This window comes from Carlito syrichta, unplaced genomic scaffold (assembly GCF_000164805.1).
Source record: "Carlito syrichta isolate Samal-C Ts95f unplaced genomic scaffold, Tarsius_syrichta-2.0.1 Scaffold304465, whole genome shotgun sequence".
In the NCBI taxonomy this organism is placed as follows: Eukaryota; Metazoa; Chordata; class Mammalia; order Primates; family Tarsiidae; genus Carlito; species Carlito syrichta.
This window is the reverse complement of record NW_007248561.1, coordinates 978,082-991,644: the sequence shown is the minus strand read 5'-3', so window position 1 is coordinate 991,644 and position 13,563 is coordinate 978,082. Positions and strand designations below refer to the sequence as shown.

Sequence of the window (13,563 nt, the reverse complement as noted above, 5' to 3'; positions counted from 1 at the left end):
CACACTCATGGCCACCCCAGCATTGACCTGCTGGGCTCTGGTGATCCTTCTGCCTCAGCCTTCCAAGTAACCGGAACTACAGGTGCACACTACCCCACCCAGCTAATTTTTGATTTATTGTAGAGGCGAGGTCTGGCCAAGTTGCCTGGACTGGTCTCCAACCCATGAGTTCAGGCAGTCCACTCTTCTCAGCCTCCCAAAGTGCTGGGATTACAGGCTGAGCCACCCAGCCTTGCCAGCAATTGACTTTTATATATTAATCTTGTATCCTGCCACCTTGCTCTATGTGTTTATTAGTTACAGAAGGTTTTTTATAAATTGTTGTTCTTTTGTATTTTCTACATAGATGATCACATCATCTGTAAACAAAGGCAGTTTTATTTATTCCTCTCTAATCTGAATTTCTTTTATTTTTTTCTTGTGTTATTGCATTAGCTAGAACTTTTAGTATGATATTGAAAAGCAGCAGTAAGAAGGGATATCCTTGCCTTGTTCCTGATCTTAGCAAGAAAGCTTCTATTTTCCTATAACTAAGTATAATGTCAGTTGTAAGATTTTTGTAAGTATTCTTCTTCTTCTTCTTCTTCTTCTTTTTTTTTTAAGAAAGGAGGATTTATTGAGAAGACAGAAAAGCTCCCACAGTGGGAGGGGACCCAAGGGTGTTGCCCATAGATATTCTTTATCAAATTTAGGAGGTTCCCCTCTGTTCCTAGTTTACTGACAGTTTTTTTATGAATGGGTGTTGGATTTTGTCAAATGCTTTTTTATAATGTATTGATATGACTGTGATTCTTCTTCTTTAGCCTGTTGATGTGATGGATTACATTAATTGACTTTTGTGGTTTTGTGGGGGGGCTTGTTTTTGTTTTGAGTTGGGGACTCACTCTGTCACCCAGGCTGGAGTGCAGTGGCATGATCATGGCTCACTGCAGCCTCAACGTCCCGGGCTTAGGCAATTCTTCCACCTCAGCCTCCCAAGTAACTGGGACAGCAGGTGCATGTCACCACACCCAACTAGTTTATTATTATTTTTTGTATAGATGATGTCTCACTATGTGTCCTAGGCTAGTCTCAAGCTCCTGGGGACAAATGGTCCTCCTGCCCCAGCCTCCCAAGGTGCTGGGATTACAGGCACGAGTCACTGTGCTTGGCCATTAATTGACTTTTGAAGGTTGAACCAGCCTTCAATACCTGAGATAAATCCCATTTGGTCATTGTGTAATCACTTTTTTAATATGTTGTTGGATTCTATTTGCTAACATTTTGTTGAGGATTTTTATAGCTATGTTCATGAAAGATATTGATGTATAGTTTTATTTCTTATGATGTATTTGGTTTTGGTATTAGGTAATGCTGGCCTCATAGAATGACTTAGGAAATAGTTCCTCTGCTTTTGTTTTTCAGATATGGCTTTTATTATGTTGAGGTAGTTTCTAGTCCTAGTTTGTTGAGTGTTTTTTTTTTCATCATAAAATGGTGAATTTTGTCAAAAAAAATTTGCATTGATTGAAATGATCATATGGGTATTGTCCTTTATCCCCTTTACATGGTAGATTACCTTGATCAATTTTTGTGTTTTGAACCATCATTGCATTCCAGGAATAAATTCCACTTGTTCATTCATTCATTTTAGTCTTTATATGACTTTATATTTGAAGTAGGTTTTTTTATAGGCAATATATAATTGGGTCTTCCTTTTTGAATCACTCTGATAATCTCTGTCTTTTAATTAGTACATTTAGACTATTGATATTTAAAGTGAGAATTTATATAGTTGGGTTAATATCTCCTACATTTGCTACTATTTTCTATTTGTTGTCCTAATTCTTTGGTCCTATTTTTGTCTTCCATTCTTTTCATGCCTTTTGTATTTTATGATTCCATTTTATCTCCTCTTTATACCTCTTTTTTTTTTTTTTTTTTTTACTTATTTTAATGGTTACCCTAGAGTTTCAATATACATTTAAACTAATCCAAGTCCACTCTTAAATACCATGATACTGCCTCACAGGTAGTGCAAGAACCTAACTAAATAATCTGAAATCTTCCCTCCCATCCTTATATCACTGCTGTCAATCATTTTCCTTACATATAAGCATATGTATATACACATAAACATACATATATACACACATGTGAAAAAATTGTTGCTGTTATTATTTTGAGCAGACTGTTATGTTACGTCAATTAAAAATAAGAAAAATATTTTTTAAATTTTATCTTCACTTATTCTTTCTCCAGTGTTCTTTCTTTCTTTATGTAGATCCAAGTTTCTGACCTATATCCTTTTTCTTCTCTTGAAAGAACTCCTTTTAACATTTCTTGCAAGGCAGATCTACTGACAACACATTTCCTCAATTTTTGTTGTCAGAGCAAATCTTTATTTCTCCTCACTTTTGAAGGATAACTTCTCAGGGTACAGAAATCTAGGCTGGTATTTTTTTCTAATAACACTTTAAATATTTCACTTCACTGTTACATGATTTTTTGCTTACATGGTTTCTGAGGAAAAAGATATAATTCTTATCTTTTCTCCCAGAGGTAAGATGTATTTTTTTCTTCTGACTTCTGTCAGGATTTTGTTTTAATCTTTGATTTTCTGTTGTTTGGAAATGATATATCTAGCTGTTGTTTTAGGGGCATTCATCCTGCTTGGTGTTCTCTGACCATCCTAGATCTGTGCTTTGGTGTCTGACTTTAATTTGGGGAATGTCATTATTGCTTCAAATATTTCTTCTGATTATTTCTCTCTTTCATCTCCTTCTGGCATTTTCATTATGGTCAATACCTTTTGTAGCTATTCCACGGTTCTTGGATATTATGTTCTATGTTTTGGTTTTCCAGTCTTTTTTCTCTTTGCTTTTCAGTTTTGGAGGTGTCTACTGAGATAGCCTCGAGCTCAGAAAGTCTTTCCTCAGCTGTGTTCAGTCTACTAATAACCCCATCAAAGGCATTCTTCACTTTTGTTACTGTGTTTTGATCGTTAGCATTTCTTTTCCATTTTTCCTTAGAATTCCCATCTCTTTGCTTATGTCTTCCAGCTGTTCTTGCATGCTTCCTCTTTATCCATTAGAGCTCTTCACATATTAATCATAGTTGTTTTGAATTCTTGGTCTGATCATTCCAACATCTCTACCCTGAGTCTGGTTCTGATGCGTACTCTGTCTCTTCAAACTGTGGTTTTGTTTGTTTGCCTTTTAGTATGCCCTGTAATTTTTTTTCTTGCTAGCAGGATATGATGTACTGGGCAGAAGGAACTGCTGTAAATAAGCCTTTGCTGATGAAGTAGTAAGATGTCGGGGAGGGGAAGCATTCTATAGTCCTATGATGGGGTTGCAGTCTTTTAGTGAGGGCCTGGGCGTTGAATTTCACAAGAGCTTCTCGTCCCCACCCCTTAGATGGGATACATGGCTGTAGTAGGCTGGAGTTGCGTATTTCCCTTCCACCAGGTCAGTTAGGCTCTGCTAAAACCCTGGCAGGGTAGGTTCTGGTTAACTAGCTTCACCTGAGGATAAACCTTGGAAACTGTTAGGGCAGGGAGGAGGCGTACCTCATTAACACAGGTAGCTGCATGATCAGTGTTTGTATACCTAACCCTGAATTGTATCTCACATCTTTACATTTAAAAAAATAAATTAATTTAAAAAAAGAACACAATGCTGGCCGGGCCCTGTGGCTCAGCCTGTAATCCCAGCACTTTAGGAGGCCGAAGTGAGTGGATTGCCTGAGCCCGAGGATTCGAGATCAGCCCGGCAACTTGGCAAAACCTCGTCTCTACAATAAATCAAAAATTAGCCTGTCATGGTAGTATGCCTGTAGTTCTGGCTAGTTGGAAGGCTGAGGCAGAAGGATTACCGGAGCCCAGAAGGTCAACGCTGGGGTGGCTGTGAGTGTGCCACTGCACTCCAACCTGCGCGAAGGAATGAGACTCCAAATCAAAAGAAAAAAAGAAAAACAGAATGCTGTGGCATATTTCAAAATGGTTCCTTTTCCCCTCCCACTGCCCAAAGCACATGTGGATTTTTCTCCAGTATTCATTGTAAAAATCCTGTGGAGCTCCCCCAGTAACTCACAGAAGTGTGGGGCCCCAGTGAATGCCCCCCTGGAATTTTGGTCTCAGACTTGTTTACACTGAACCTTCAGCAACATGTCAGTTAGTTTAGATTTTCTTACCCTGATTCTACTTCCCGTGGAGGTTTCTGCTCATAGTTTTCTGCACTAAGAAGTTGTAATTCTTCCTGTTCACCATACTGTCCAATTTTGGAAGTAGCAGTGTGCCCTGTGACCTCACTCCTCTTATGGCTCTAAGAAGAGTTGTTGATATTTTCCGTTTGTTCATCTTTTCACTTGTTGTTAGGATGGAGTGGCAACTTCCAAGCTTATTACTCGCCCGACTAGAAACTGGAAGTTACTATTTTTAAAATTTTCAAAACAGTTAAACAACTCAAGTACCCATTACCTGGTTGTTGGGTAAATAAAATGTGGTACAGTCATACAAAATAATATTACTTAACAATTAAAAGGAATAAAGCATTGATACATGCTACAATATGGACAAACCTAAAAAATATTATGCTAAGGGCAAGAAACCAGGTGCAGAAGACCACGTATCTCATGATTCTGTTTATAGGAAATGTCCAGAAAAGATGAATCTCTAGAGACAGAAAATAAATTAGTGGTTGCCTGGGGTGGGAGTGACAACTATGACTGACTGTAAATGGGCACAAGTGATTATTGGGAAGATTCTAAAACTGTATTGTGGTGATGGCCACACGACTCAGTATACTTTCTAAAAAAATCATTATATCCTTAAAACAGGTGAGTCTGTGGGATGTAAATGATACCTCAATCAAGTTGGTTTTTAAAAAGAACAAAGGTTTATCTGAAAAACATGCAAAGTCATTAATAAAGGAACCAATGTCTCCTAATCTTAAGCTTAATGATGTAAATTCCTCCTCCTCCTCTTCCTCCTCTTCTTCCTCTTATAGAGTCATACTGCACCTCTGCAGTAATCTCCATTGTCCACTTAAAAATCTATCACGGATATGTCTCATGTCATTAGATTGTTGCTGCTATTAGATGGATGTGCTACAATTTATTTTCTATTTCTCCCATCGGACACCTCTAGCTCTCCTCCCCCATACATGACCCACTGTTGCTGGTGATGCTAGTTCCCAGAAATTGAAGTATTGAGTTGAAGACATGGACATTTTTAGGGCTTTTGATAAATTTCTAATGGCCATCAAGAAAGACTGGATGTACCAGTTTCCCCTTCCACCCACAGTTAGGCAGGTGTCTATTTCTATACACACTCATCAAAGCTGGAGTTATGGTTTGTTTTAGATCTTTACAATTGGATGAGCAAAAAATGTATCCCACTGTTGGTTTAAATTGAGTTTATTTAATTATTAGGAAGATTGCACATTTCTTCATACATTAATAGCTCTTTTGTATTATAGTCTTTTGTGAAGTGTTCATATTTTTCATACTCACTCATACTTTTCATACTTTTCTATTGGCACATTTGTCTTTTTAGTTGAGTTTAACTGCTTTTTAAAAAATAAAAGCATCAACCTTTATATTGCCATATATGTTACAAATATTTTTTCCAAGTTTGTGTTTGAAATTTAATTCTGTTTATGGGAGTTTTGATGTATAGAAGTCTTATGCTATTCCTGTGGTGTTATCAATCTTTCTTGTATGGTTTCTGATGTTCCTGAAATGCTTGGAAAGGCCTTTTTCACTCCAGTGCTGTATAATATCCACCTATATTTTCTTTCTTGGAACCTTTATAATATTTTCTTTCCTTCTTTCCTTACTCATTTGCTATTAATATTCAATTTATCTGGAATTCATGTTATAAAGAGATTAATCTTGGATTCTAAGTTAAATTTTCTCCCATATAATTGAATAATTGTCACATCACAATTAATGAATAATTCATTCTTTACTTACTGATTGGAAATAGCCATCTTTATCATATTTTAAATACTTATCTCTACTTGAGTCTCCTTCTGGGGACCTTTGATCTTGGTCCTTTGATCTATCTGTGTTTTCATATGCTATTACAACATGGTCTTAATTATTTGGCTTATGATATATTTTAAAATCTGGCAGTATAAGTTGCCTCACAGCCTTCGTTTTAAAACATGTTTAGTTTTCCAGATACATTGTAGAGTTATTTTGTCAAGTAAAAGAAAATTCTTTCATGACTCTGGCATTAAATTAAACTGAAAAATTAATTTGAAAAAATTAACACTTCCCCTTGAGGCTTACTGTTCAGGAACACAACATGCTTCTTCACTGAAGTCTATGTTTATGACTTTCACTTACGGCATTTCTATTTGTTTCTGTCATTTTTTAAAACTAGAATTGCATGCTGCTTATTAGGTTTATTTTTAGTTATTTAATATTTTGCTGATATTGTAAAGGAAATTTATTTGCCATTAAGTTTTCTTACTGATTGTTGCTGATATAAAGAAACACTATTAATTTGTGCTAACTGATCATTTAACTTAACTCTCCGACTAGCTCTTGTTTTCCTGTTTAGGGATTATTTTAAGGGTTTTTAAAAATATCATTTATATCATTTGCAAATGAAAATGTATTTCTTTCCAAATGTGCCTCTAAATTCTTTTCTTTCTTATTTCACTGCTTAATGGTGTGGTATAAATTCTTGCCTGTGCCTTATTTTTTTTCTTTAATGAGAATGCCTCTAGTGTTTCACCATTAGTATGATATTAAAGGCCAATTTGAGCTAAAGATGCTTCAAGGAAGTGCCTTTTCTGGTGCTATTTTATTAAGCATTCTTAACAGCAGTAGATATTGGATTTTATCAAATGCCTTCTTACATTTTGTGAGTTAATCATATGGGTTTTTTCACTCCTTTGAACTATTGATGTGATGGAATGATATTCATAGATTTCTTTATACTGAACCAGTCTTAGATTCTCGGAATAAAACTCTACATGGTCATGGTGTCTTATCCTTATAATATTCTGGTAGATTCTACTTGCCAGAACTCTATTGAGAATTTTCACAGCAATATTAATAAGCTGGTAATCTTATTTTGGCCCTATTGGGCTCTGTTATCAGGAATTTGCTGGTCAAGTGAAATGAACTAGGAGGATTTTCTTATTTCTTGTGCTACTGCACAGTTTCTATGTACAGTGATGATCTAGGATATGGTTGAACATTTGGGGTAGGGGGAGCTTATTCATAAAAGCTTCTGAGCCAAGCACCCTTGCTAGGCCCCCACTCCTCCTCCCCACTACACTCAATTTTACCCATCTCTCGCAGGAGGAATCTTCGAGTATGCCGATGGCCCCAACGCCCAGGTCATGAACGCTGAGGAGCATGCCTTTCGATTTTCTGCCAACATCATCAACAGGAACAGGACTCTGCTGCCCAACACAACCTTGACCTATGACATCCAGAGGATTCACTTCCATGACAGCTTCGAGGCTACCAAGAAGGGTGAGTGTGCAGCCCTGATTCTGTTCTCTTCCTGGCCTGGGGAGGGTAGGGTTGCGTTTATTGTCCTGGGTCCTGGGAACAGGTCAGAGCTCTGGGTAGGTTTAGGCCCTAGAGCCTTTTCCATCTGGTTTGATGACCTGCCACAGTTCCAGATCAGCTCGGGCTATGTCATCCCCCAAGAACAATGGGTTTTCACTCAAGAATTTCCAGGCTGTTGTCTGAGCGGTGAGGGAATGAGAGGCCAGGGGAGGGTGGTGGGGGGTAGGGGACAGGGACCTGGGATTGGACTGAGAGAACACAGTAGGGAGGCCAGCCCAGGTTGCCAATACTGCTGAACCAAAGCAGACATTTTCAAGCTCTTTTTTCCTTTCATTGAAATCCTATCCAGAATATCAATATTTAAAACACATATGAAGGAGAATGTTTAAGGTCAAGTATGCAACATTTACTTGCCATAAAAAGATATAATAAAAACAACAAAGCTACTTCAATGGCTACAGCAATTTGACACCCAGGATAATGAATGATGTTAGCCTCAGTAGTCAATACATTACTCTATTTTATTTTGGCTGCATAATAATATCATAATTTATAAAAATGAGTTGTAGTAAATTCAATTAAAAAGTTTTCTCACACCTGCATTTTGCAAAATAAAATAAAAGCCAATGTGCTGCAGCCTTCCTAATTAGTAGACTCATTTATAATAAACTCCAGTGACTGCACAGAAAGGGCTTGAGAACTTTATTCCAAGGTACACGCACACACACAAAGTCAAGGTGATTTGTCAATATCTGAAAAAGCCAGCAGCTTCTAATGTGGTATATAACACACTATATACAAGTGTGCTTTTTTATTACTGTTTTTAAAATGCATAGTGTGTGTGTGTGTGTGTGTGTGTGTGTGTGTGTGTGTGTGTGTTTAGCTCACATTCAGTGTAAAGGTTTGTATAACTCTAGCCATAACTTTCACAGAACCCTAGAGCTCCATGAAACTCTGTTTAAAAGCCTCCAGTCTAGGAATCTCATTCCCAGAGAAGACGAGGTCATCCTCCCTTCCTATAACATGCGATCATAGCCCATTGTTTTTCTCCTTCAAAGCACTTCTCATAATTTGTAGTTCAAGAATTGTGTGTGTGTTTCCTCTTCTCCCCAACACCACTGAAAGGAAGGCTCTCTGTTAAATGATATGCCCTCCTGACACCTAAAAGACTGGTATGTATGGTAAATGCTCAGTGAAACAGTTGCTAAATGAATTGATGAATGCATGATGTGAAAATCGGGCACAGGAGCCTGAGCATGACTGCCCAGCACCTCTGTCAGCTAAACTTGGGGAGAGTGTCATCCATGCATCTAGGGAAGCCTGAGGCCCATCCACAGGAGACCCTTGTCTTTCTGAGAGGTTCCTAGGACCTAATTAAGAGCACCTTTCTCCCAGGCCAGGACCCTTGATCTCTGGGGCTCCCAGGTGCAGACCTGCTAAGGTATTGCCTGCCGCCGGCTCTGTTCCCAAAGACCCGTTGTGGATACACCTCTTAGCAGAGGAGGACAGCACAGCAGGGACTGAAAGCCAGACTGCCTGGGCTTGCATCTGAGTGGCTCTGATGCTGGTTGTGTGACCTTAAACAAAATACCTAATGACTCAGTTTCCTCTTCTACAGTATGATGCATCTCGGTAAAGTGTCTGGAACCATGTCTGGCACATAGTAAGTACCATATAGGACTTGACTCTTACTGCCCTTGGCTGACTTGCCCTCCACATGGTGAGACTGGGCCGAGCCTGGCTTTTTTCCCATCCACCTGTTCCTCCTTGCCTTGCCTTGTGTGCTGAGGGTCAGAGGGTCCCTGATGGCATTTTTTAGGCCACTCCCCTGAATCTCAGAACCACCCTACAGACAGATGAGAGACGCCCCATCCTGGTTTAGCCCCTAAGAGTGATCCTTTACCTATGACCCCTTTCCCTGTCCTGGCATGCCCTCCTCCAGGCCTGTGTCCTTGCATTGTCCCAGTATGCCCTGGGGCCAACACTGTACATTGAAGCGTCCACCTCCCTGCTAAGAGTCCATGCTGCCATCCTCTGCTTGACCTCATCCAGCTAGAAAATGGCTGCACTCAACTAAAATTGCTCAATAAAAAGGTCAGGACAAGAACAAATGCTTAGAGTCAGAGTGCAGAGGCCTACGTGGGTCCAACCACCCACGAAGGGGGAGGCTTTGTTTTCTGTCTGTTTTTTCTAAAAATTCTTAAAATAACACAATGACTCCCTGGTGGTACGCCTGTGATTCACCACAAGGATCTTCAGCAGGCAGTTGGGAGCCCAGGGTAGAGTTCTGGAACCTTCCCAGAGGTACTTGCTCCAGGAACTTATGGGCCCATCCTGTGTAGGACTGCTGAGTTGCTGGTGAGCAGGAACCCCCGGCTTCTGGAAGTTCAGCCCTGGGCTTCCAAGTGACCAAAGCCACAGACCCTCCCGCCCTACACCAGATCTTATGACTTGCTTGCTTAAAACCTTGGATAACAAGTCCCATGCTTCTTTCCCTAAACCATCATCAGAGCCCATGAGGGCCTGTCCAGTCTAGCACCACCCTGACCTTCCAGCCACTTCTGAGCCATCTGTTCCCTTAGCATCCAGACCCGAGCCATACCTGTTATCCTCAGGTGCCATGCTTCCTCCCACCTCAGGGTTTCTGCACATGCTTTTCCCTCTGCTTGTAATTCCCATTCCCCAGCCTCCCCTCTCCTGCCCTTTCTCTAGCTAACTCATTCTCCTCTCAGACTTCTAGTCCTCAGGAAGCCCTCCCCAGACCCCAAATAAGGTCAGGCCTCCTTGCTTTTATCTTGTAACATTCTGGACTTTTCTTTCACCACCCTGACGTGTGTGTGTGTGTGTGTGTGTGTGTGTGTGTGTGTGTGTGAGAGAGAGAGAGAGAGAGAGAGAGAGAGAGAGAGAGAGAGAGAGAGTAAGAGAGCAATGGTGTGATTAGTGTCCATTTCTTCCACTAGACTGCAAGCCCCATTGTCTTTTCACTGGTCCATTGTAGAACCTAGCATAGGCCTGGCACAGAGAAGGCACAAAATCAATAGAGGTGGTTTGGTCAGTTACACAAATGAAAGAATGTGTCAAACCCACTTAACAGAAATCATTTCTTATGATCCCTTTATAGGTCATGCCCAAGGGGCTTGGAAGCTAGGTCGTAGGCCAATAGCTAGAACAACCAGAAAATGAGAGAGAGCTACACAAGTGCTGGGGCACAAGCAAGAGGGCCTCCTGAAGGAGGAGAGGTTTGAGTTGAGCTTTGAAGGACGGTAGGCGAGAGTGAGGCGTGGGGTAAGGCAGAAAGTAGAATGGAAAATGCAAGTTATTTGAAGGAGGCCAATGTAGGCACTTGAAAAATCTGTTGAGCACCCACATGTGCCAGGTGGTGGGGATCCCAAAGTGGACAGGGTCGAGGTGGCCAGTCTCTGCCACCACAGAGCTTGTACCTAGTGGCTGAAGCAACAGGTGCTGGACTGGGAGTTGCAGGAGAGAGGGCAAGAAAGGAAGCATGGCTTGGTCCAGGTTACAAGAAACAACGCCTACTCAAGCTAGTTCAAGAAAAATGTAACCACCACCCATGTCTAGGCATAGACCTTAAAAGCCTGCTCCCTGTGCCCTCCCAGGCATTCCCCCTCAAAGGTCACCATTGGGCTGACTGCTGGCCCCCTGCACTGGTGTTACCTGGTTTTAGACTTTCCATAAATAGAATCATCCTGCGTCTGCTTCTTTGACCCCTGTTTCTTTGCCCCCCAGTACATCCGCGAGCGTCCTCTGTGTTGTTGACTATAGCAATTGTCCATTGTTCTTCATTCATGGGCAGTGTTCCATTATGTGGATTACCACAGTGTTTCAAAATCCATTTATTTGCGTTGTGCTTCTGAGTTGTTTCTGCTCCGGGCTATTGCATGTGGCACTGCTCAGAGCGTTCTTGCAGATGTCTTTGGGTGCACAGTATACTCATTTGTGTTGGGTATATACTTGGAGTGCAAGTGTGGGTCACAGAATGTGCATATGTTCAGCCAACAGTTTTCCAGAGTCGCTGCACCAATTTCACTCCCTCCAGTCATGTATGAGGGCTGCAGTTGCACTGCATCTTTCCCGTTTAGGAAAGTCAGTTTTATTTTTAAATTTTGGCCATTCTGGTGGTTTATATAGTGAGTATTTCATTGTGGTTTTATTTTCTATTTCTCTCATGTTAAGCAAGAGATGTTAAACATATTTTCTTATGCTAACAGGTTATTTGAATAATCTCTTTCTTGGAGGGGGCTTTTTGAGCCTTTCTACCACTTTTTAAAATTGAGTAGCTTGCCATTTTTTATTGATTTATGAAAGTCCTTATATATCGTTTCATATGTAAAAGTCCTTCATATAAGTCCTTTGTTATATCTCCATTGCACATGGGCTTGTCTTTATACTCTTTTAGTAGTATCTTTTGAGGAGCAAAGTTCTTAAAGAAATCCAGTTTATCGATGTTTTTCCATTATGGTTAATGTCTTTTGTGTTATTTAAGAAGTCTTTGTCTATCCTGAGGTCATGAAGATATCCTCCTATGTTTCCTTCCGGAAGCTCTGTTGTTCTATCTTTCATCATTAGCTCTGTGATCTATTTCAGATTGATTTCCTGTGTATGGTGGAAGGTAGGGGTTTATTTTTTCTGTACAGTGCTGGTTGGAGTGAAAACTTCAACTTCTCAGGAGTACTGTCTGGCCGTGTCTGTTTCTAGCCACTTTAATGATAATAACCAAAACTACAGGACTGTTTCTAGCCACTTTAGTGATAATAACCAAAAGTTAGATAAATTAATTAAGGGTTCATCCACAGAAGAATGGACAGATTGGGGCATAATGATATAATGGAATAGTAATCAGCAATAAGAAAAAAGCAAGTGTGCCTCACCAACACAGCATTGAGTGAAAGAAAAGAGATTTCCCCTGGGGGAGGCGGGAGTGTATGGAAGACACTGACTGGGAAGGGGCAGGAGAGACCTTTCATTTGGTCAAGGTAGTGCCTGACATATGCGTGCAAAACATTTGAATACAGTTATATGTAAAAGTTGATAAAAAGTTATGTGCTTAAGATTAATGTACTTTACTATATTGGATCATACCTCAATAAAAAAAATTCAGTAGCACTTTCTGGATCCCTCATTGTCCCTTTGATAACACGCCTAAGAAATTCATCCCTCTGCTGTGGTTGGAGGCACCACTGTCTGACCCTGGAGGTATTTCTGCTGTTGGGTCACGCTCCACAGGGGGTACTGTCCATCCCTCAAGGAGATCCACATCCCCATGATCTTTACTTTTTTAATCCTTGTTATTGTTTATTTATTTACTTACTTATTCATTCATTCATTTATTGAGTCAAAGTCTCACTCTGTTGCCCAGGCTGGAGTTCAATGGCATGATCATAGCTTACTGCAGCCTCGACCTCCTGGGCTCAGGTGATCATTCTACTTCAGCCTCCTGAGTAGATGGGACTACAGGCACATACTCGCCCGGCTGATTTGGGGGTTTTGTTTTTTTATTTGGTAGAGAGGGGATCTCACTATGTTTCCAAGGCTGGGCTCAAACTCCTGGGCTCAAACAATCCTCCTCCCTCAGCTTCCCAAAGTGCTGGGATTAAAGGTGTGAGCCACTGCTCCCAGCCATCTTTGTTTTTTTAAACTGCGTTCCTCAGGGACATCTTTAGGACTCTTCCTGGGGTGGACTTGGGCCTAGTTCTCATTAATCCAGCAATGATGGAAGTTCTTGTCATCACCCACGTCCCCACCAGTTGGATCCAGCCACCCCAGGCCACATGGGGAGAGTGAACTCAGAGACACAGAGCCTGATACCGCCTGCTCCGCCAGCTCTGGTTGAATCAGTCCTTCCTTCCACATGAGGCCCGGGAGGCCTTTTCCCATTAAAAGGGACTTTCACTTATTGTCTTTATCTTTAAATGTTTTGTGGAAAATTAAAAGATGGGTGACTGCCAGGCAGCGCCCGAGCCAGCAGCCCGAACAGTGTCTGTGTTTTCTTCCAATCCTGACCGGAGCGGCCTGGAGTCGACCCAGCTC

The 13,563-nt window shown here is 40.8% G+C and overlaps 1 protein-coding gene across 1 annotated transcript in view; it reads left to right on the top strand.

Annotated features, from left to right (window-relative positions):
* Window positions 1–13,563, top strand: part of GRIK3 (glutamate ionotropic receptor kainate type subunit 3) — a 226,651-nt gene that overhangs the window by 127,172 nt on the left and 85,916 nt on the right. Inside the window, exon 2 of the mRNA XM_008059978.1 lies at window positions 7,300–7,476. Coding sequence (XP_008058169.1) covers window positions 7,300–7,476 — 177 coding nt within the window. The remainder of the gene's footprint in view (window positions 1–7,299; window positions 7,477–13,563) is intronic.